We start from the raw sequence: 21,186 nt of genomic DNA, 5'->3' as shown, positions 1-21,186 counted from the left end.
GGAGGGTCTTCCTGAACGACAGTGCGTCTTTAAGCGATTCATTCTCAGAAGAGAATTTTTTGAACCTCTTCTGTGCGGTGTCCATTCTTTTAGTACGTTTCCTCAAAATCTGCGCGTATCTTACGACATGCTTCCGCAGCTTTTAACCTGAATTTAGATTCGTAAAGCAAACGTGCTCGAGTTACACTGGATTCAACAAATAATTTAGAAGAGTGAATAATCACGAACCAACAGACCATGCCACGACAAAGTTCACCGATTAACTTATGCAAATCCCTGGCTATATAATACGCATAAACACGCGACAAGTCTTAACAAGTCTCGACAACTCATTGCACCGAAGTCGAGCAAATCGCGCCAACCTTTTTGGTCACCTAATAATTACGAACATACTGCGCTGATGGCGACAGTTCGAACGATTATTCGCCGACATCTTGAAAGTTGATGTCAAATGTCTGTTTGTTTTGGATCTATGTTGTTATTCTTTTAATTTCTTTAAAATTATATTGTCAGTCAAAAGATGAAACTGAACTATGTCATTAAATGGCGTACTTCATAAATAAGAATCTTTTCATAAATTATAAAAATATAACACAATTAAAACGCCAAATGTTTAAACTTTCCAACAAAATCGACTTTGTGTATTTTTAGTTTAATACGTATATCTTCAATTTATTAATTTATTTTCATAGTGAAGTATTTGGACACCAATTAAAACATTCATTTTATCCATAAAATGACATTTGTGCAACCGATTGAGCAAATCTGCAAAATAGCCCATTTTTCTCTTTTCCTCTGATAATCAAAGAATTATCATAAAATTAACGCGACAGGCAACCTACTTTTCTGACCTATCTCTCCTCACGATTCTGCCACGTTAATTATATGGTAACTTATCGATTTACTTAGAGCGAGAGGAAAGTGTTCAAAGAATATTATAAATTTGCTTGATCGATCTCGAGCTCCTTCGTGAATATATTTCTTATCTTTCTTTCAACAATATTTTACAAGAACCTTTCAACAATATTTTACAAGAACCTTGACATTTTCTCGTTTCTGACGTCATAAATCAAGATGGCTGCGACAAATAGTGAAGAAGCTTAACTCGACACTAATTCCATCGATGGAGGTCTATGTTCTTGAATAAAAGAAAACACTAATTTAAATTTGCAAAATTCTTTGCAAACGGAAAATTTACAAAGACATATTTCTCCACGATGTTCGCCACAGAGCAGAGTTCTTTATCGTGACGCTAAAAAGATTCTTTGTGAACGAAGGTAGATCGTCGTACCTTGGTAATAGAATCACAACACTACTCTGGATGAGTAAGGCAACGACTTCACATCGTTCAACGAAAATCAACGGGACAAATCGAGTCTGATCCGCGTCCCGCAAATTAGTGAGACCATGTAGTCATTTAATCCATAGCGAACGCGACAATTATTCGCAGTTCTCGAAATACCATTCGGCCGTCGACGCTTGGGACAGCTTACGCCGGCTAGTATATCATTAGAAGGTTGGCGGGGTGATTACGAGCACCTCGAATAGCTGGTAATAAAAGGAACTTCCGCTTTAATTCGATATAACGTCGCGGACCATTAAGCCTGGCCGTTCTTCATCATTTTATCGCCAAGGCACCTCGCGTGTACCTTGATCGTGCAAACGGCAACTACGAGTGCCATTAAAAAATGTCGCTACGTGAACAAACTAATAATTAAATAAATTCTATTCGACCGGTCGAATGGCGTAGCGAGAAATTACGAGCGATACTTCACGTGAGCTTCACGGAGAGGAATAAATGGCTTGATTCAGCAAATCTGTAGCTTGCTAGGCAAAATCGAACGTTATAATTAAACACACACTTGTTCACATGCACCAAAGAAATTGTGTGTGGATGCCATTTATATTGTTTATGCAATGTTCGCTTACTCACAGAACAAACACATTGTTTTAAGTATTACCTTACTTATTGCAGCAAATCATTTCATATTTCATGCCAATTCAAATTTGCGAAACAAATTCATTAATTTTTCCAAAAAATTATGTCAAAATATTCACCCTGCAGACGACATGGAAAAATATTTTTTTATTAATTTTAAGAAAAATATAAACTTTTTGCTGAGGTTGTATCAGTACGGTTTATATCGGCGTTATCCGAGCACATAAGATAATCTTTTATCTATGAGTATCAGTTACTATTACTATAAACATTGTTGCTTTTGCCAACTTTTATCGCTAGAGCGATTGTCATCATTAGTTGCAACGCAATTCGATAATGTATCAAATTTCTCTCAAAACAACAGCAAAGATAATTATTGTCTCAACAAGTATATTTTTCTTTGAATATTTGCGTTGGTTTGCGCGATAGTAGAAAATCATCTTTGCAGTAACTGACAAATCTATCGTGCTCTATAATGTCAAACTTTATCGAATACAACCGTTGATCTTACTTAACTTTAAAATTCAATGAAAAAATCTTTATATTGCAATTATAAATTCGCAAAGTTAACCAAACTTTTAGTTCGAAAAAATCGAGATCTTTAAAAATCAGACAGTACTATTCGATTTTCATGTGTTCGACAAAGTAATAAAATCGCACAGCATCGCGCTCTTGCTCGGTAAAGGATTATTTAACAAATTCGGATAACTTTTTCATCTTTTTGAACCATGAATTTTTCTTTTTAATCGATTTCTATAAAACTTTGTATCCAAAGGTTTTCTGAGTCGCTGATTACAAATCCGTTGTCAGATTTTCGAAATTCAAAATGGCGAATCCAATATAGCAGACGTAAAATTCAAAATTCAATCAATTTCCGTGAAATTAAGTAGGGAGGAGGTTTAATGTCTAGGGGGGAGGTTTAATGTAGCTGATTACAAATCCGTTGTCAAATTTCCGAAATTCAAAATGGTGTAGAAATTTGGGTTTTTTTAAATTCTCGCCTTGCTGTATTGAATCAGCTATCGTGAATTTTGAAAATCTGATGATGGATTCATAATTAGCGACCTAAATACCCCTCAATACTAATTTTTCTAGAAATTGAAGTTTTTTAAGTTTACCATATTGGACTGGTCATCTTGAATTTTGAAAATCTGATGATGGATTCGTAATCAGAGACCCAAGAAAACCTTAGATACTTAGTTTCACGGAAACTGGTTGAATTTTTTATTTTATGTCCGCCATATTAGATCCGCCATTTTGAATTTCTAAAATCTGATTCGTAATCAGCGCTTCAAAAAAATCCCTGCGTATCAATTGCCAGATAAAAATAATTAATTCTTCGCCTTGCCATACATTCATTCCTAAAAACATTCTATTGTGTTTACTTATTTACTATTAGCAATAATAAATTTAAAGAATTTATAAATGATCACAATTATTTTACACTAGTTAGGGTCTTAAGAAGCTAGAAAATATAATTGCTAAGAAATCGATAATTAAATTTGCTCATAAAATATAAAAAACTGACGGAATATAGGTGGGTCTCTGGATGTCCGCCTGCACCTGCCAAAGGGTTAAGGAGAATGCAATAGTTTCGAGAGATACTTTTCCTCGAACCGCACGGCGAAGTTTTAGCAACCGATTAAAGATAATTTTCTATATACACATACACATCTGTTTCCAAGTGAGTATATTGTATGCAAGTGACACAAATTATACCTTAAATATTAGACCCTCCTTTTCTAGCGCTTTCTCTTCGCGCGGACTGCTCTCAAGTTTATTACGCGCAGTAATCCCTTTTTCCTTTCACGACAAAGTTCGTCCGGGAACGATGGTCTCGTTTAAGTTTGCAAAGCGCTACGTCATACAATGGTTTTAACCGTAGAATTAGCTTTCTTGACGACCTCGCGTTAACAAAGGCCGAGACGAGCGAACGTATAAGGCGTATAAGGCGATCAAGATAAAACAATTATCCATGTTGACTTTATACCCTCGACCGCCGATTATGGTGCCAAAGAACTGAAGAAATTATACGCGAACAAACACGTAGAATCGCGCCTCAACTTATTTCGCTAAAATGTGCTAACGAATAAGCGCGGAGTCGAGAGGGAACGGCCCTCGAGGAGGCAGAACGATGTAACGACGACATTTGAAAAATGAGCGGAATAAAATTCTCATGGAGGTCCATTTGCATGAGAAGCGTTTCTCCATCATCAATTATGGCCGAAGAACAGAGATTCCAATATTTCTCTAGCCATCCGATACACGCCCTAATGCCAAACTGTCTCGAGACTCGAGATTTTTTTCGTCCCGGGGCTCGTTACGTTCCGCGCTATATTCGTGTCCAATCGTAACTACAAATGCGATATAACATCTCTCCTATACTTCCTTTTTTATACGGCGAATTTTTCTCAAAGGTATTAACATTTTTACTAAAAAAATATTATATAATACCATGCTAATTCGCCCAGTTAAGAGAAAAGCATTTGAGAGTAGCATAAGAAATTATTTTATTTATACACATGTGACATAAATTTTAGCAATTGCGAAATATCCGGGATTTTTTGCAAACGAAAAATTGTAAAAATTAATCAGATCAAACTGAGAAAAGAAGATCGCAATAGTTACCAAGTTATTAAGTTATTAAATTATTAATGATTGAAAAGGATCACATCTAGAAATTCTTTGAATTGATAACTTGAAAATTTGCGTACTTATTTGCAAAATGGTAAAGGACCTTTTTGTTCAGTTTGATCTGACTAATTTTTACAATTTTTTCTTTCCAAAAGATCTCGGACATCCTGCATATAAGAAAGGTTTTTATACCTCAGAGATGAGATTATGATAACTTTGACAATACATACAAGATGAAAATGGTTCCCAAAAGTATTTTAAACGTAGAAAATCACAATGCAAACCGAAAATCACTATATACTTTTGAAAATTTTACAAATGATATAATGAGAGGTTAAGGTAAATATTACGTTTGACCGAACAACAAGATATGCTTGTGACTTTGACACATGTTGCCAAAGTCATCACACTGAATACCACTCAAAAGATTTTAATCGTCGCTCATCATTTATTACAAAATTATTAACAAAAAAAGTTTTATAAATGGAACGTCCTTTGTACGTATGGTGTACATTTAAATATCCTTCTCCTCCCACGAGTAAACTAACTTAATCTAACTTATACATTTTATACAAACTGATACATTGGATTATCATATACGAAGATATGTAGATTAGGTGCAACATATATTCATGCGTTTATCATATTTAAATGCATGTCATCGAAAAATCTGGGTCGAAAAATTGCGTTTTGTTTGTAAAATTTTTGTTAATAATTTTTTAATAAACAATAACGCAGGTTGAATCCTTCCGAGAGTTACTAAAGGTTATGAATTTGACAATATATGCGGACTGAATCATGTTTCCAAAATTATCACAACCTCATCCCTGTCTCAGATTTTTTAATTTTGAAATGTATTGTAAAAAATGAAATTTTAGATTCATCCAAACTATATGGGGACCGTATGTGATTCGTCAGTATCATTTAAAAGTTTTGCAATGTTATCATTATTCATTATGCAAAATTTTCTATCATTCCCAACATATTCTTATTATTCGTCTTTGTTTACTTTTCTTATATTTATATGAGCCGGTTTCTGTGAAAATATCCTTCATATCTTTCACTTTGCTAGATCTTAATATCGTATATCAAAATCATGCATTCTGGAAAGACCAATGAAGGCCTCAACGCAAAATTTGAGTTTAAATGTGTGTAGTGCAATTTTTATAAAGAAATGTTGGAGAAATACGTTGCTTAAACCTTACATAAAATTTGTACTTATCTTTTCAGAGTTCGTTATTTTCGTATATGATAGATCATCAATTCAGTAAGAAAGAAAAGAAAAGAAAGTAAAGGAAAAAAAAAAGCAAAGGAAGATTATAAAAGATTCGAATATTTTCGACGATAAGTCGTCCGTAAACTGAAATGCATTTGGAGAGTTTAGCGTACGTAAATAAAAAAAATATAAACGAAGAAGAATAACACACGATATGTAATAATAACGAAGAATAATTCATTCAATGTAAAATTACGAAACTTCAAAGTTATATATCTCTCCGACTGCACGCGACCCCACATAATTATAAAGATTATTATCCAAAAATCTCCATTATAACATATATTAAAATAAAAAAAATCTGAGATACGATCTGTATACGCCACGCAATTCTTTCTATAGATTAATTTATAATTTAATTACAATTTAATTTTATTATTACACTTTTATATTGAAGAACGAAAGAACGATATCTAAACGAACAATTAATTATTATAGCGTATCAGTTCGGATTTTTGTACGAATATATCCCGCTTGCACGATGCGTACGGCTTACTAGTCGCTAAAAATTTTCTCCGGCCATCGATAGCGCGCGATATTCGATAAGCGATACACAAAGCGATACACACGAGTAATATCCTGGAACAGCCTTTTTTCCTCCTTTTAATCGACATCGGACGCGGTTCTCGAAAGTCGAACGGCCGCACAAGCAACTGAAAGTTGTAAATAAAATCACGGTGATGGAATCGGTGTACCTGGCGCGATTCCAAACCTTTATCACAGATCGTAAAGCGGGCATAGCGGCGAGGAAAGCGCGCGCGCGCGCACATAGATCCGTGCCTTCGCGCGAGCTACAAATTCGACGAACGTTCGGGCAAAGGATCTCTGATTTCGACTATAATCTCCGGGAGACGCGCTCCTTTGTACGCAGGCACGTCTCGACACTGCTGGCGCGCGAGCTTCAGTCTGTCTGTCGCGTTGCAGAGGTACGACGGCGAGATCCACGACGGCGTCGCCGTGGACACAGCGTGATCGGCAGAGTCATGCAGGCGTAAACGAGCGCTACGTTCCGCACCTCCAGGCAGTTCTACCGGAACGCCGTCCACAGTCATCCACGTCGAGGCCCTCCGCCGCGAGAATCCGAACGAACGAGTCGTGGCAGATCTCGGCGAAGGAGTCGAGGCGACGGTCCCTGGTGGCTCGATCGGCGGTCAGATACAGGCGGCAGGCGAAGTCGATCGCCGGCGGGCAATAGCGGAGGAACTGGAAATCTATTATGTAGCAGCCGCACGGGGCTTGCCGACGGGGTCGTGTCGGAGCATGAGATTGTTTGCCCAGACGTCGCGGTGACAAATGACGTTTCCGCGTGTGCTCAACGGCGCCAATAATCGCGGGATCTTCCGGGTCCATCGACCAATCCGATCCACCGCCTGACGACGCTTTTCCCGCGCTCGTCGAGCTCGCGGAGCAGATCGATGACAGGGTGGACGGATGCGGCCGTAGCGCAAAACACGAGGCTGGCCTTCGAGCTATCGTTCTCTTCGATAAAGAGCACCTCGTTCAGCAGGTGCCCGCAGAGCTCGTGCCGGTCCGGCCGGCCGGTCTCCCGCTGGAGTCTCCCGTCATCGGAACCAGGGACCTCGAGTGGAGCCTCGCGAGGCTTCTCAGTAGCAGTACACAGTGCTCCTCATCGAACGACACGTATTTGTCCATCGTGACGTAGCCATTTATCGACGCGTCCTCCAGAACGATGATGACGTTCCGTTTGCAGAGGTAACACTCGACCGCCCATTCGGGCCGACCGGCCAGGTCCATTCGCTGTATCAGATCCGCGCAAACAGCGATCTCCTTGTTGAACGCGCAGGCACTCCAGCGTCAAATTGCCGTCCGGCGGCGGAATCTTCGCGAAGAAGCGCAAATTTCCCGTCCCGCCGTTCAACGCCGCACCGTAACTCGCAGCTGACAATATTAGCCGAGGAAGCCCTTCGTCTCGAGCTGAACGGCTGCAGCCGCCAGTAGGAAGTCACCACCGCGGAGGTTACGCCCCGATACCTCGTTAACATCGTCATCGGTCAACAGCCGCGTCTACTGTCGACTCTCTGCAGCTTGATCGCTGACGCGGTACACGTCGTCGCGTTGTCGGCATTTAACGCGCCACCTGACTAGAAATTTATCCCATAGCCCTGATCAGGTTAGTTTGACTCTCATTTGGTCATCAGATCCGGATAAGATAATGCCATCAGGTCCTAGCTTAGTTAGAACTATAACGTTGACGTTGAGGGTTGATTCGACGTCGATGAGGGTTGAATTAACGTTGATTTGACGATTCATCAACTATTTCAACGTCAAATCAACGTCGAATCAACATTATAGTTCTGATTAGCTACTAAATCATGTCAGCATGGATATTAGGATTTTATTAAGGATTCAGTCAAGTCCTTATTAAGTTACTTTGTTGAATCCTTCTGACGTTTTATTTCAGCTTTAAGGCTCCTGCTCAGTCAGAAATGTTTGGTTCATATGACATCGAACCAACATCGAAAACTCAATGTCGAAATTCAGATTGATTCGACGTCGGAAGCATATAGGTATAAACTTGTCTTTCACCGCAACTTCAGTTTGAATGTCGAATTAATCACTTAAAGAAAAGTTATTCCTCCTTTTTTCACGTCTCGCGACCGCTGAGACCGAAAATTGTTACGCATACACACACATGTTTATGTCTCCTTCTTTGCCCCCCAGGCGAAAATATGAAACTTCGACCTCAAAACGCGCGGATCCGCGCGGAACGCCCACATTCATATCCTGATCCGCGTTACACATTGCTTGACTTGATGATCGAGCGGCATGTTAATCGTAAGAACATCGTAATCTTTTACGTAATCTTGCGGTTCTATTTACGGGCAGAAATTAATATCAAATGGTTAAATTTTTTCTGCAGAGAAAAATATTTACTTTCATGTTTTGTAATAGTTTTCAAACGTGCTGATTTCAAATTTGAAGTTGCAAAATTTAAAATGGCGGATCAAAAATGGCGGACGTGAAAGTAGTAAATCTTGTAATATAGATTGTATTTTAATGAAACTTAGTTTGTATAAGTTTCTTGGTATACTGATTTCGCATTTATGATTACTGTTGTAAAATTCAAAATGGCAGAATAAAAATGCCGTAGCGATGACTAAAATAATTAAACGGCTAGGATCTGCTGTATTACATTCATAGATCGTGAAAGCTTGCCAACTCTTGTTTGCTCTCGCTGTGCCTTAGCCCACTTCATCGTGGTATCGATATGATAAAAGGAGTGGAGATTGTAAATATGCCGGCTATTACTGTGACATATATTGCACTTTTAAATTTTGAATTTAAAGTAACAATGATTATAAATTCGAAATATGCATTCCCAAAAACTTACAGAAACTGAGTTTCACGCAAATAAACTCAATATTTCGAGATTTACTACTTTTCGCCATTTTGGATCCACCATTTTGAATTTAGTAATAGTGACCAGAAATTTGAAATTAGCATACCAAAAAACCTATACAAACTGAGTTTCATTAAAATACACTCTATATTACGAGATTTACTATTTCCAGGTCCGCCATTTTGGATCCGCCATTTTGAAGTTTGCAATAACGACCTCAAATTTGGAATCAACATCCTCAAAATCCTCCGAAATATCAATCTTACTTAATATACCTAACTTGTGATTGTATTTTTACATCTTTTTGCAAGTTTCAAATAATCCTTTTATTTCACAATATTTAGATGAGCGTAACTTTGCAAGAAAGTAATTTTTACCATTAATGTGGCAAATTACTGAAAAGTACAGTCTTTCAGCTTTAATTTCCATTTTGACTCATGTTAATACGATGTCTGGTTCTTAAGTTATGAAGGAAAACGTTACCCCGAGTCGGACTCGGGGTTAACCGTTGGGGCACAGCTCGCTTGTCCCGAGTTAATAGTTATAATGTATTCTTATAGTGTTTATAGAATATTATGACATATTAACATTGAACAAATAAACGTTGAATAATGTAACAACATTAGGTATGCGACAATTGATACAACACATTGTATATCAGTAAACCAGGATATGTATATGTGTGATATGTATGATTTCATATTTGCTTTTAGAATTTTAAGAAATATTATATAAAGAGTAATCTCCAAACAGCAAAAATCAATTCCAAAAAACTCCAATGTTACGTTAATCTTACGGCTGTTTATTAATTACAAAAGGAAAAGGATAATTAACTACAACTGGTCATTATCAAAACCTAATAATCCCAACTACATAGACCCCCAATCTTTATAAATTTATCTTTGATAAATTTTGATCGATCTTTTTATAAAATTTGGATTATTATGAATAATTAATTATACTTAACAACTTTTATAAATTTTATATAATACAAAATTTTGAAATATATAAACAACTTGATTTTAATAAATATGATTTATATTACTTTTATTTTATTTTTTTATTTTTATATAGAGAGCTATTAAAATTTATAACATTTATAAAATTTTTTTAATATATATTTTTTAAATTTTAACAAATATTATTCTTATTTGGTTTCATTTCCTTTATTTTCCTTCATTTTCCTTCCCTTTACTAGTTTAATTTTCGTCTCACTTTCCATTGCAGAAATTTATATAACATATATCAGCAAATTTTAGAAAATCTGTTTTCATATATAGATATTATTTCCTTTTATATTGTTTAAATCGGACGAAGAAATGAGAAAATATAACGCCTTTTTCAACTTCCATTTCGAAAAATATTGACGACAATACAATGTCCTGCGACATTCACCGTACGTTTCAAATTTACTCACAATGTTATTTGCGGCAATAAATATAATAAATATTTATGCCGTCTTATGCCCCCAGTTCAGATTGACTGCGTCTCAAACTGTAAACAATTCTTGAAATGCCCGAAACCAAACGAAAACAATTTATTAGTGACGTTCAAGCAATCCGTGAGTAACTATATCGTCACCAGTACTGTGTATACAGCGGATTTTATTATTTCTGCTAAGGTATCGAATACTATAATTTCTAAATTAATATTGCATATTCAGTATTATATCATTAGTTATACAGGCATACTAACATGGACATAACAAAAACATTATTTCCATACACTGGAAAATGGATACCTCTATGTTACAATAAAATCTTTCATCCAAACCTTTGCCACGTTTGCAAGAAGACTAGAGAAGAGACAAATCTGACAACATGTGATCGGTGTTTCTTCATCTCTTATTGCTCCGAAGATCACAAAAACCTACATCTTCCACAACACCGCGAGATTTGCATAGCTATGGAAAAGTTCTTGAAGAACAACCCGCAATATCTCACTCGCCGCTTGAGTCTGAACAAATGGATGGATGCACAAATTGAATTTTGTCAATCAGTTAAAGAGAATCTAAGGCGTGTACTTGAAAAGTACGAAATGCAAATGCTCACCTTCGCTAGATCATGCATTATTTGTCATCAGCAGACCGGACTGTATTCCTGCAAAACATGTTTGTCCGTCGACTATTGTCTAGAACATAAAAAGAAATTCGAGCAGAAACATCAACAACGTTCCTGTAACCGTTTGATAATGTGGCTCAATCTTGAGCTCTCAAATATTCAGTATGAAAGTGAAGCTTCATTATTGTTAAAATTTACGAAGTTTCCCACTTACCCAAGATTTTTCAATGACATGACAGAATTTATAGAAAAATATGTACAAAATCAACCGAGCGAATGGAGTGTTTTGGATTACAACTATACCGATTACTTGTCAGGGCCGCTCTCAGTATATTATATTATGTTACAGGCAAAATTATCTTATATTCCACTGTTGGGACCTACATGTATCATTCATATTGTAGAAGCAGACTCCGTAGAAAGGAACGGTTTACCAGCTTGGGAAATATTGTTGCACCTTTTCCCAAATATACAAATACTAGTAGTTGTATTGTTAGGAATAGAGTTACAATTTGAACTTGGTTCACAGGAAATTTGTTCCCGTTGCGTTTGTAATAAGAAGAAATTTATCTATGAATGTTGTTCTACGACATACAGAAATTATATGGACAATCCGATGTATGGAAAACCGAAATTGATTGTAGCTTTACAAACACTATTCATTTCTAAATCACCATTGTATATACAGTTAAAAACAATGCAATCTCAGGAATGTCCGGTACTTTTAGTTGTTTCATTTCGCGAGACAATGTTAAGAGAAATAGCTGAAATTAAGAAAGTTCTGGGTGAAGATGTATGTCCTATTATTAACATTGAAAATAAATTCGGGTCTCTAAGACCGCACAGGTTATTTAAATCTACCTATTACCGTAATTCGTTTTTAATTGTCTATAAAACATTAAAGAATACAAGCAGTGTGACTAAAGCATTAACTATCAATATATGACATTAGCTAAAACTGCATATAATTATATTTTCATTTTGGTCGCAGGAAAAAAATTGGTTGATTTGATGTAACAATAAACAGAGCAAAATATGTTTGGCACGTTCATTGTCTCGTTAATTAAATCAATTATTCTCCGAATAAATAGTATGCTAGGTAAATTATTTACACAAATAAATTAAAATTTCCCTAATAAAACTATATCTGTGTATGCATGTGTTATATAGTACATTTTTCAAAAAAATATGAAATACATAAATTAGTTGACGTGAAAACGTATATTTATTATATTTATATTATTATATTTATATTTTTCATATTTATATTTATATTATTATATTTATATTTTTGTTTGAACAAATGATTCCTTTATATCATATATATGGATTTCCTTACATTTTATACATCTTTATATTTTTATAGTTTTTTATGATATATGACGTGTGTTTATATTACATTTATTATTCTTGTAAATACAATGCGTCTAAATTTATATATCCAAGCGGTCACAGATGAAGATCATCAAACGGAATAGAAATATCTTGTACTATTATATAAATTTCTATTTTTATTACTAAAAATTTAATGCAAAAATATTCACAAATAAGTATGAGATAAATGCGGTGGGATAAATTCTTTGAAGTGAAGACTCTTTCAAAATGATACGGATCTCTTCACAATCTTTTGACAACCGTAGACAACTGAAATTAAGAAAGTTCTGGGTAAAGATATATGTCCTGTTATTAACATTGAAAATAAATTCAGGTCTCTAAGACCATACAAATCTTTTAAATCTACCTATTACCGTAATTAGTTTTTAATTGTCTACAAAACATTAAAAAATACAAACAGTGTGTAATGCCGTAGGTAATGCTAGGCAATAAAAACACGGAGTTTGATAATATTTGCTCGTATTATGAATTTTCATTGTCTGCCATTAAGCATTATCCGCTGTTACTAAAATAAGTTGTCGAATTCGATAAATTCAATCTCTCAGCAATTTCTCGTGGTGTTAAATGACAATTTTCACTAATACCTTTATTTGATTTTCATCAACCTCAACTGACTTTTCAGGACGTGGTGCATCTTTAAGGTCGAAATTCCCAGAACGAAATTTCGAAAAATTCTGACACTGGCGTTCAGTCAACACATTCTCTCCATACGATGTACAATTTTTTTTTGCTTAGACTACATTTTTGCCTTTAAGCTAATAAAAAAGCAAAATATGACGAAAATGTTCATGTTGGTTTTCCATTTTTGATGCGACGCCAAACAAAAACAACTTGACAGATTCCAAAACAATTTTTTTTCAATGAAGCTTGAAATGTGCGTTGCAAAAATGTAAAATGATTTTCTGGTTAGAATGAGGTTAACTGTTTAAAAAGGCAACTAACGCCATCTATTTGAAAAAACCACAATTACTTTCGGAACAACCCAATAGAAATTTTGATCAAGTATACCCGATATTGAAAAGGACCTAATAGGATAAGTAGAGATAATTAAATAAGATCTTATAATGTCCTCGTTACAATTGAATAAGGAAGATCCTTCTAAGATTATGATGATTGGATCCATATTGGACCTTAATATAACAACCTAGTGTCTCTTATAAGGTTTAATTGATTGGTTTCTTGTTGGGATTTTTAATCACTGTACCTATGTATGTGGCTTGCATGATCAGATTTCAACAAGTTATAGTTAATTATTTTCTGACAGTCAATAAAAATAGCCGTAAAATTAATTAACGTGATATTGGATTTCTTTGGATTTGTTTTAAGCTATTTCACTGTTTGGAGACTAACTATTATTATATTTTGTTAAAAATCTAAAAACATCTATAGAATGACACATACATGCACACGTGCGCGCGCACACACACACACACACCACACACACATGCACGCATGCACGCACGCATATTAGTTGGCTAATATATATTGCATCAATCGGCACATATCTAATGTTGTTACGTTATTCAATGTTTATTTACTCAATGTTAATATGTAATAATGTTCTGTATAAACACTATGAAAATACATTATATAACCGTCAGTTGTAAAAATATCGGAGCCATTGGGGTTGCTGCGTGCCGTTCGATCACCAAGGTTAAGAAACGTCTAGCGCGATCGAAACATCGAATGTCCTATTTGCGTCGTGGAGAATCGAAATGCCGGAAAGGACGCTCGCGACACTTCGATGTATACGTGACGATCCTTCGGCTCGGTCATGAGACATAAGAAAAGAATTGAGAGTAATTTTTTTTATAAACATATATGCACATTGACGTTCCTGGAGTAATTAATTCGACATTGAAACGATAATGAAATTATGGTCGAAAACAGGTCCATATTCATACACTTTCGACGTCGAATCGATCCGAATACCGACATTGGGTTTTTGATATTGATTCGACGACGTATGAATCAAATATTTCTGGCTAGACAGAAGTCTTAATCTGAAATAAAACGTGGAAAAATGCAATAAGGTAATTTAATAAGGTCTTGATATCTACACTGCGTTACATGACTTAGTAGGACCCGATAATATTACTTTACTCAGACCTAATAACCAAATGAGATGAAGCTAATTTCATTTATTCCAAGATAGGACTATGGAATAAATTTCTGGTAGGGATGCAAAGTCACAATAAATAAGAAGCCCGACAAAGACCTGATCAACTAAATCTTATTATGATACACTAGTTAAGTACATTAAGGTCCTAATACAGCAGAAACTATTCGGTTGATATAACCAAATTTCAGTTACGCCAACCGAAACTTTCCGTTCCTCAGGAATCAACTAAAAATTTCGTTGCAACACAAGCGAAGTTCCGTTGGAAGGTTTCTGTTGTCTCAGGAATGTATTCGATCACCTAAACTGAACAGTAATTTTATCAAGGGTACAAGTTTCGTTCTTTATACAAGTAAACAGAGCATCCTTGTGTACATAAGTGGAGGAGGAAAACACTTTACGCGGCCGGTTCAAAATCGCATCATTGGCAGCGTCGTCCAACTTTGTCAAACGAATCTTATCGGTCGTGGCAACTGAGATTTCGTTTCTCTTTACTCTGCTGTGCTAACTATATTTTCAAGACCGAAAATTTTAATTCCTTCAGTCGAAAGCAATTGTTGGTGTGAATGGTTCTTCGGCTTGAGAAACAGGATTTTCTGTTACTACAACCGAGCCTCATGTAACAAAAAAATTTCTAGCTGTCATCTATAGAATACTTTTCTGCATGAACGGACCCAATCATTATAACCTTACAAAAGTCCTGCTTACTCAATTATCATCAGGACATTACCCATATAGCACAGAAATTGCAGCAACATTGCAGCAAAGTAAACCGTATTCGCAAGGTATTTTTCCGACGCGTGAAACATTTTGGAGATTACTAGAAACATAAAACATTTATTTACATATAATAGCAGTGTTTCTGAGCATCAGGATGAAACACACTTACTCGTGGTGCATCCAATTCACAACTGACCCCGATCAGCGCTGACGCCTAGCATATATTAACAAAATTATAGCAATTCACCATATATCCCCTATGCCCATCTGTCCCCAACTTACCCTATAAGTTATAAGGTTAATTCTGATTAGGATTACCTTTCATTCAGTCTATTAGATCCTTGTACAGCATCAGGCCTACCTGGTCAAAATTTCTCGTCCGTCTCCGTCCGCAGTCCGCATCCATCCCTCGCGCGAGAACGCCGATCGACCTATGCGCTGCGTTTTATACCGCGCCGTTAACGCGCGCCATCAACGCGGCTCACGAGATCGTAGCCGGGAGGTGCAATTGTTTCGATAAACTCGCCGGCCGGATAACATCGCACACTACACATTCAGCCATTATCTGCTCGCTAGAATCTACAGGTTGCAAATAGACAGCTCCGGCCGCGGCAGGAGTCGCAGCGTCTTGACAAATGTCTCGCACGCGGCGACCCGATGTAATTTATGCCTTGCCGTAAATCTGCTCCTCGCCCGCTCCTACCCCCGCCCCCCCCCCAGCGATCCAACCATCGCAATGTGACGAGGAAACGAGTCACGCGTGATATACATTGTTTCCGGACGAAAAAGGAGGAAAGAGCCCGCGCGCGCGGCGCGAGGCACTGTCCGCCCAGCGAAAATTAGTCGCCGGAGGACTCGCGCGAAAAATCGGCCGCAGAATCGGCGCGGAAATGCGGCCGCCACGGCCAGCCGCGTCTCGTCGCGGCAATTATCGGCTCTCGCCGGCGGATTCTCGCATGGATACCGTGCGGATTGTAATCGGCCGGTGCGCGAGCGAACGAGCGAGCGGGCGGCGGTTTCCGCTCGTGAAACGTCGAAAGCGGAATTTTAGATTATCGCGCGCGTGTGTGCACGCGCAATTGTTAGCAATTAACCGATACGCGAGAGCTGCACGACCGCTAATTAACGTCAACGAGACGCGCTAACAGATTCGGGAAGCGTCGTAGGACATGCGGGATGCGCGAAGAGGAGGCGAGGGTGAGGCACGGGGCGAAGAGGGGGAGAGAGGGAAGAGCAGGGAGAAATAGACGCGTTAACGTTAATTACGCGAACGTTATGCGAGTCGTCGAAGCATGGCGCCTCGATAAAATTGCCGGGATTGGATTTTCATCGCTCATCGCGGGCTCGCTCAGCGCGTCGACGACGGCGACGGCGACGACCGCGGGTTTACAGGAAAGATGCGAACGCGCGACAGGATGTATAATAAGCGTGTAATCCCAGGCGGAGAAACTGCCCGGCCCCGTCGGGTGCTATAAAACAATTCGGGAGAACTTCGCGACCCTCGTAACCGCCGAAATTTATTCGCCCTTACCGTAAACGCATCTAACTTCCCGGAAGCAACTATTAATGGGGTCACACTCTATATAGCCCTTTCGGCTTCGTTACTTTACGGCGCTAAAGATAATTCGATTAACCATGTTCAGAAGCCGGGAATAGAGACGAGCACGCTAATATCAATGTACACGACGGGCCGACTATTTGAAATTACCTATAGCTGGGTTTCTGCCTGGTTTTTGGCGTGGCAACCGTCCGCGAGCTAGCAGCGCTTCGCTTGCTCGCCCCGGCGGAGCCGAGGGAGAAAAATTCAGGATACGATCGTTTTTAGATATCGTTAGCGAGCGTAGATTATGGCTAAAGTGCTCCGGTAATTCGAGAGACCGGCGGAGGGGGAGACCGAGGAACGCGATAAGGGAAACGTGTCTACGAAATACGCGACAGATTTAAAAATCTCAGGACACTGCAACTTTGCGCACGCGCGCAAAATATACTTTACACGGGATTGTGTGTTGTTGAAATAAAAAGAAAAGAAAATTTTCTCCGGCCAGCGAAACTTTTTCCTCCTCCCCCTCTCTCTCCAACCTCCCTCCCTCTCTCTGTCTCTCTCTCTCTCTCTCTCTCTCTCTCTCTCTTTTTCTCTCTCTCTCTCTATCTGCCGCTATCCGAGCCGGAAAGAGAGAAGTTGTACATTATATCGTATAAATAAATAATGACGGCCCCAGAAGGACGTCGCGAGGAGTCTTTAATTGCCGGTCGTCACGCGACGCTACCAGCGAGAACGTCGTCGTCGGCATTTTTCTTTTTCTCCGCGTGCAGACGAGAACGGGCCACGTAGAGCTCGCGTCGGAGCGGAGCAAAAGTGGAATTCTCATTAATTGACGTGGTACTAATTAGACTTTTAATTAACGAGTCGGAAATAAACAACGATTCGCGAACAGATGTCGTCGCTCGTATCTCTAATGATTTAACTACCGACAGCGGGAGTCGTGTCGGCGCCCATTAATGCACATAAATTTGCGCACAGTCTCGGGCGGCGATTAGCAATTCGCGAGGACCCGTGACGCGCCACCCGCTCGACTCTGCCTTCAAAACTCGACTTCGACAACGACGGTTCGATGATCGAGAAGTGAGCTCTTTCGTCCGCTCGGGCAATGTTCTCACGACTCCGTTTCTCCTCTTTCTTTTTCCGAACGAACTCAGAGAGGATAATACACTTCCTCGTATAGGAGCACACGCAGAAACATACCCACCGCGTTCGAGCAGGTGTATGTTATTTGTTTCAGATATTTTGTAAGTTTATACATCCGGTAACCCATCACAAATTCATCGTATAAGCATCAAAGAACCTCCGCAAAAAGTGCCCGTCTTTCAGTCCCCGATTTTTAAATTAAATTTTATGCGTCATGCAACGTATAAATTTGAATTTGATATCTTTTTTATGAAAAAACAATAAAAAGAATACTTTTCCCACTCAGAAATTGTCGTTGAAAAAATTACTTTCGAAAACCTAATAGAAAATTCGCAATCAGCTAGCCAAAAAAACCACAACATAACAGTTCCAATAAAAGTAAATGATTGTTTCACTACGTGTGTCCGCCATGTTGCACCTGCCATCTTGAATTTTTAAAATCTGACATCAGATTCATAATCAGCAACTCAAAGAACCCATAGATACCTAATTTTGCAAAAATTCGTGCGATAAAACGTTATTAGTGTCATACTTTCTTAGTAGGTAGTGACCATTTTGACCCTCTACATCTTTGAAATCAATCGTATGCTCAACGTAAAATTTTTCTGTAATTAATGTCTCATAAACTATCGTTTGGCATAAAATTCAGTTCCAAAATCGAGGACCGAAAAACGGGCAAAAATTCGACTCTTTTTGCGGAGGTTCTTTACTTCAAGCACATTCTGAATCCTGGGAAGTTTAATACTTTGATCGCGAAGGATATTAAATAAGAACAAAAGTTCAGTTTATATCTATTCATCTAGAATATCGTTTTATAAAGCTTTATACCTACCTAGAGTATTTTTTTTACCTATGCAAGTTTTAATAATATTCTCGGTAGGAGAATAAATTATTTCTTTCGAGTGCATGCTAATGAACTTTACTAAAATTTGTCACGGCTATATTTTAAAGCCTTTATCGAGGAAACATTCTCCGTTGAAGACAATCATCACTTAAAAGGAGAAAAGCAAACCGAGTAATCACCTTTCTTTTTTAGCAGTGGAATTATATATTTCCCTGTACAAATGCAGAAAAATATATACTGCACTCGAGTAAATGTTACTTTTATTTCAACTCTTCTTTAAGTCTCTCCGCAAATCTATCATAGGTTTATCACAAGCATTTGCCCAAGATACACTTCGAATCCTAGCAAGTTTAAAACTTTAAGCAAGACTATTGAGTGAAAACTAGAATGTTTTATTAAAATAAAAATTCTCTCTACTTTTTCCTTTAAAAAGGGGCTGAAAATTCTTCCCTTGAATTCATACTAATGAGCTTTTTAAAATCTGCGATAAGTAAATTTCGAGATCAGCATCGAGAAGACATTCTTCGTCGAGGAGATGAGCATTATTCGAAAGAAGAAAAGTAAACTGGTCAGTCGCTTTTCTTCGCGGCAAAACGTTGACATTTCTCTCCGCGCAGACACACCGACATGCGCGACATATCGATGCTCGCTGAATTATCACTCTGGAACCGTTGTGTTCAAGCGGACAGCTTTGCATTCCCGCGTTCGATCGTAAATTCGAGACTCTGGCATCGCCTCCGTTTATGCCTCCGGACAGTCTCGCGTGCCTTACATCATTGTAACGACGAGCGGGTGCCGCTGTATTATTTACTCGCGTCGATTGTACGTCCTTCGCGTCGCTTTTTCCCGCGTGCAGATACGTAACCGCCGCTATCCGAGGGAAAACGTTGTCTTGAAATATGCAAGGGCCGTCTCTCAGGCTCGGTTGACCTTCCGGCGCTGAATGAAACGCTGCCAGATGGCAACGTTACGTCTTCGATATTACGCCTTACGGCGCAGGTGGGTGGTGGGCTCGAGTGTCGAAAGCGCGCCGACAACGATTCTTTGTGCATTATACCAGAGGGAGCGGCGTAAATCCCCGCGCTATTTCTCTGACGTGTATAAACGGCGCGGTAAGGAAAAATTTCTTTCTGACAAACGCTGCCGGGGCTAAAGTCGGCACTTTCCGAGTCTTGAGTTTCAAGGATCCCGCGACATTTCGCATGAAACTCGATGTGCCGAGCCGCGAGCTGAAGGCGGAAATTTATACGTGTATATGCGCGCTCTCTTCTCTCTCTCTCTCTCTCTCTCTCTCTCTCTCTCTCTCTGGCGTTTCCTTTTGAGTATTCGGAAGTAAAGCAATCCCGGTATCAAGCCCGCTTCCGAGACGCTGCATGGCAAAGAAAACAGGAACGATTGAAAACATGCGCGCGCGCGCGCGCGAAATGTCCAGGAATTGCTCTTCGAAAAATGCAGGATACAGACCCATTTTGATTGAGGACAAGGCGAACATATTCGCGAGTTTTCGATCGAAATTTGACACAAGTAATTTCAACGATAATTTCGGTATCTTTTGCTTTTTTCTTTCTTCTTTGGTTTGTTCAGACGCATCGTTAAATGTGACGAAATGCATCGAAACATTCAACCCCGAGACTTGTGCATTTTGCCATTAAGGATTCGCGTGATTGTGCGCTTTACGGTAAAATACTATCAACAAATAAAAACAGCCGCGTCACATCTCTCCGCGAGGACATCGAACTTGAAGCGGCCGATCGATACGCGCGACTAAGTCTTGAAAGCAATTTTATATGGCAATATCCGCACTTCATCTTTTTATGTACATAGGATCCTTTTCACTCGTCTATCTGAGAAATAAATCCCGATGGCGAGTGCTGCGCCGTGCTCGAATGCGATAATAGAAAGTGAAAGTCGGGAGAAGCAAAGATAGATATTACATCGGGAGAGCAGAAAGTATTTTACGCGATGAGAATTCTCGATACTCTCGCGAGATGCGCGGATATGACGAAATAGCTCCGAAAACCTTATTTTAATATTTCTAAAAACATTTATATTTTACACACCTACAGCAAATACATGAAGTAGTGAAAGAAAAAAGAGAGAGAGAGAGAGAGAGAGAGAGAGAGAGAGAGAAACAGAGGAAAAAGTTGCGCAG

The 21,186-nt window shown here is 38.4% G+C and overlaps 2 protein-coding genes across 2 annotated transcripts; one reads left to right on the top strand and one right to left on the bottom strand.

Annotated features, from left to right (window-relative positions):
* Positions 1-6,640: 6,640 nt before the first annotated feature.
* Positions 6,641-8,120, bottom strand: LOC105185075 (uncharacterized). Its single transcript, XM_083287584.1, is given in 9 exon segments — positions 6,641-6,811; positions 6,814-6,896; positions 6,899-7,076; positions 7,079-7,213; positions 7,216-7,413; positions 7,416-7,647; positions 7,649-7,734; positions 7,737-7,841; positions 7,992-8,120. Coding segments are annotated over 9 exon segments (1,317 nt in total).
* Positions 8,121-10,764: 2,644 nt separating this feature from the next.
* Positions 10,765-12,294, top strand: LOC105185056 (uncharacterized). Its single transcript, XM_011144275.2, has 2 exons — positions 10,765-10,831; positions 10,888-12,294. The coding sequence occupies exon 2, from the start codon at positions 10,906-10,908 to the stop codon at positions 12,214-12,216; it is 1,311 nt and encodes a 436-aa protein (XP_011142577.2). The 5' UTR covers positions 10,765-10,831; positions 10,888-10,905; the 3' UTR covers positions 12,217-12,294.
* Positions 12,295-21,186: the final 8,892 nt, after the last annotated feature.

Source organism: Harpegnathos saltator, unplaced genomic scaffold, assembly GCF_003227715.2.
Source record: "Harpegnathos saltator strain DR-91 unplaced genomic scaffold, Hsal_v8.6 scaffold228, whole genome shotgun sequence".
Taxonomy (NCBI): Eukaryota; Metazoa; Arthropoda; class Insecta; order Hymenoptera; family Formicidae; genus Harpegnathos; species Harpegnathos saltator.
The sequence above is the reverse complement of the archived record's forward strand: the minus strand, read 5'-3'. Positions and strand labels throughout refer to the sequence as shown.